The sequence below is a fragment of the Phragmites australis genome, chromosome 17 (assembly GCF_958298935.1).
Source record: "Phragmites australis chromosome 17, lpPhrAust1.1, whole genome shotgun sequence".
In the NCBI taxonomy this organism is placed as follows: Eukaryota; Viridiplantae; Streptophyta; class Magnoliopsida; order Poales; family Poaceae; genus Phragmites; species Phragmites australis.
In genome coordinates this window covers 6,785,988-6,788,845 of record NC_084937.1, presented here as the reverse complement: position 1 = coordinate 6,788,845, position 2,858 = coordinate 6,785,988, and the positions used below count along the sequence as shown (strand labels likewise).

Below are 2,858 nucleotides of genomic sequence, written 5' to 3'. Positions count from 1 at the left end.
TTGTGATCTTTTTATTGCAAGTGTCGATCACAATGGAGTCTTCTAGTCGAGTGACCAGAGGATTAATAAGCCTTAGTTGGGACTTGGGAGTTGTCGAATGGAGGTAGATGTGATGTCGAGTCTTCGGGTCTCTTCTTATTTCTTTATATTTCCATGTTGACGTCTGGGTCCAGATATCCAAGAAGCGAGAGAATGGGGTGGGGTGGTGGGGACGTCCAAATATGGACTTAAATAATAACATATAACTTCCCATCTATATATCAATTAGAGACACACACATCCATTATAATACCATTAGCAAAATATTTGTTACAATCAAAAGGTGAAAACCAATGACGATATGACAAACAAATTGTCATGCTATGGCTCGCAAGAAAAAACAAAGTAACCACGCTACCAGGACGATAATCCTCTGTATTCCAGCTCAGAATCACCGTACATTCCATTGATCCTAACAGATGCATCTTTTTAATTTCCATATAGGAGTTAGATACCGACTTTCATGACATTCCTTGCAGGTTCACAGGACCACATGGATTCTCCAAATTCCAAAGAAAGGCCTCCCCGTATCACATAAATGCAGGGGAGAGAGAAATCCGTATTGCTACTGTATAAAAAATAAGAAAATAATAATACTCTCTCTCCTTCTCTATTCTCTTAGGAGATAACTGATTATCAGTTGCACGTATTGAAGAGATAACATAATATTTTATATAGATTCAAGACCTTATTTGAGATAACAGCTCTACATTACGTTATGTATTCTGATTAATCCCTTAAGAAGATAATTATTATAAGAATGTGTCTAGATCTAATCTTAAAGATCTTAGCGAGTTCTCTTATATTCTAAATTCTAAATTAATTGTCGGATAAATCTAATCGTGACTCAAATTTACTATGGACCTTAATAAATTATTTCTACTTTTATACAAGTAGACTTACTTCACCCCTCCTTATATAATAGGATCGAGAGTTGTATCATACTCGAAGTCTCTTAATATAATTTTTTTAATTATATTACTTTCAAATATAATAAGGACTTCTTTCTAATTCAGAAATGATTTTCGTATTAAACTTTTACATGACGGTGATCTATCTTTAAAATATACCATATTTCTAATAAATTATTAATTATTAAATCATAATCATGTATCTTATCAATCTCTATATAAATCCAGTGATCGCAGAAACTTAGACATACGAAAATTTTAGCCTCTGTAAAAGCTTATCGCTCCTTCGCGAAAAAAAAAAGTAAAAACTGATCACTATGTAAATCACGCAGAGGATGCCGCGTCATAGATCAGCAACTAGTTTCGACTAAAAACAGGGAACCCTCCAAAGTTTTCGTTTTGTCCAGCTCTGGTTTTTGGATCAGTTTATCTCTGTACAATGCTCAATAAAAAAAAGGTTTATCGCTGTACGTACAATTATACTGTCACATCCTCTAGCTAGTAATTAATTGGTTTAGCTGGGCAACGTGCCTGCGAGCATCGTGTACGACGCCTCGCGCCGCAGCCGACCGCCGGCCGTCTCCGCCTCTGCCATCCGTGCGGCGCGCGCCGATCGAGGCCTCTCGACCCCGCTGCCCCCCTCCCGAGGCAGCTCGGCCCGGCACGTCGGGCAGGTGGTCCTGATCCGCAGCCACGGCGCGATGCAGGCAGCGTGGTACCAGTGCGCGCACGGCAGCCGCACCACGGCCTGCCCCACCGCGACCTCCTCTGTGCACACCGCGCACACCACCGCGCCGGCCACCCCCTCGGGCGCCTTCACCGCCGCTGGCACCATAACCGGGAGCCGAACAGCCGCGCCGCCGTCGTCCACAGGGAAGTGCTCTTCGTCGCGGCTGCCGTCGTCCAGGACCACGAGCGGGTGCACCCCGAGTATGGTGGACAGGAGGAACCGCGCCGCAATCCAGTCCATCTCACCATCCATTGCTGTCGCTGATTGATTTGTGTTGGTCGCAAGTGTTGGTAGAAAGAGGGTTGAGACGAGAGAGAGAGAGAGAGTTGTGCCTTGTGCGGGGGATAGATGGATTCGAGCTTCTGCTTTGTGCCTCTGTATATATGGAGGTGGTGCGGCGATGGCGATCTGCTTGGTAGGCGGATGGATGGGTACGAAATGTGATGGATAGCGACGCGGTTGACGTACGCGGAAGATCGGCTGGCATGGAGGCGGAGAGGCCAAAGTGGCGCTGGTTTGGACGCGACCGGCCGTCGCCGCCACGTGGAGGCCACATCTGTTTTTATGTTTGGATGAGGACTCAACTACTCGGTCAAGTGCTTGGGAACGACGGCCTGGTTCAAGCACTGGCCCAAATGTGACGTGGGTATAGGTCAAAACAGATTGGATCTGAGAAATTCTTCTCCAATTTTTTTTAAATTAGAGTCCGAGTATAATGTACAGATACAGATATGTATATGGACTGTATTGGATGTTAGAAATGGTGCAGAATGGGTATAGAAAAAGACTAAATTAGTTGGATAATGCGTATAGAGAAATATATGCTGGTCATAATTGCATGTTGTACAAGAATATATTGGAGCCGAGTGAATCACGGAGTTTATTCCCCACTTCACTAGTTGGATTCCAACATTAACTAATTATAATCGAGTCTCAAATCGATGGCTCATCACAAATGATGCATATTTAATTGAAAGAATTAGCTCATCAATTTGCTTAGTGGCAACAGATAGATACATGTCTAGCACATATTCTAGAACCAGCATAGAACAATACAGAAGATTTTGAGGATAGAAAGATGGTTATAAAAATTGGATAACTCTTATTGCATTCATCAGGTAATCCAATAAAAAGTATGTGAGATAACTCACATCCGTCAAAAAATGGCACAACTATAT

The 2,858-nt window shown here is 43.0% G+C and overlaps 1 protein-coding gene across 1 annotated transcript; it reads right to left on the bottom strand.

Annotated features, from left to right (window-relative positions):
* Nucleotides 1-268: 268 nt before the first annotated feature.
* On the bottom strand, nucleotides 269-2,076 carry LOC133896610 (uncharacterized). Its single transcript, XM_062337209.1, has one exon. The coding sequence runs from the start codon at nucleotides 1,930-1,932 to the stop codon at nucleotides 1,465-1,467; it is 468 nt and encodes a 155-aa protein (XP_062193193.1). The 5' UTR covers nucleotides 1,933-2,076; the 3' UTR covers nucleotides 269-1,464.
* Between the last annotated feature and the right edge of the window lie 782 nt (nucleotides 2,077-2,858).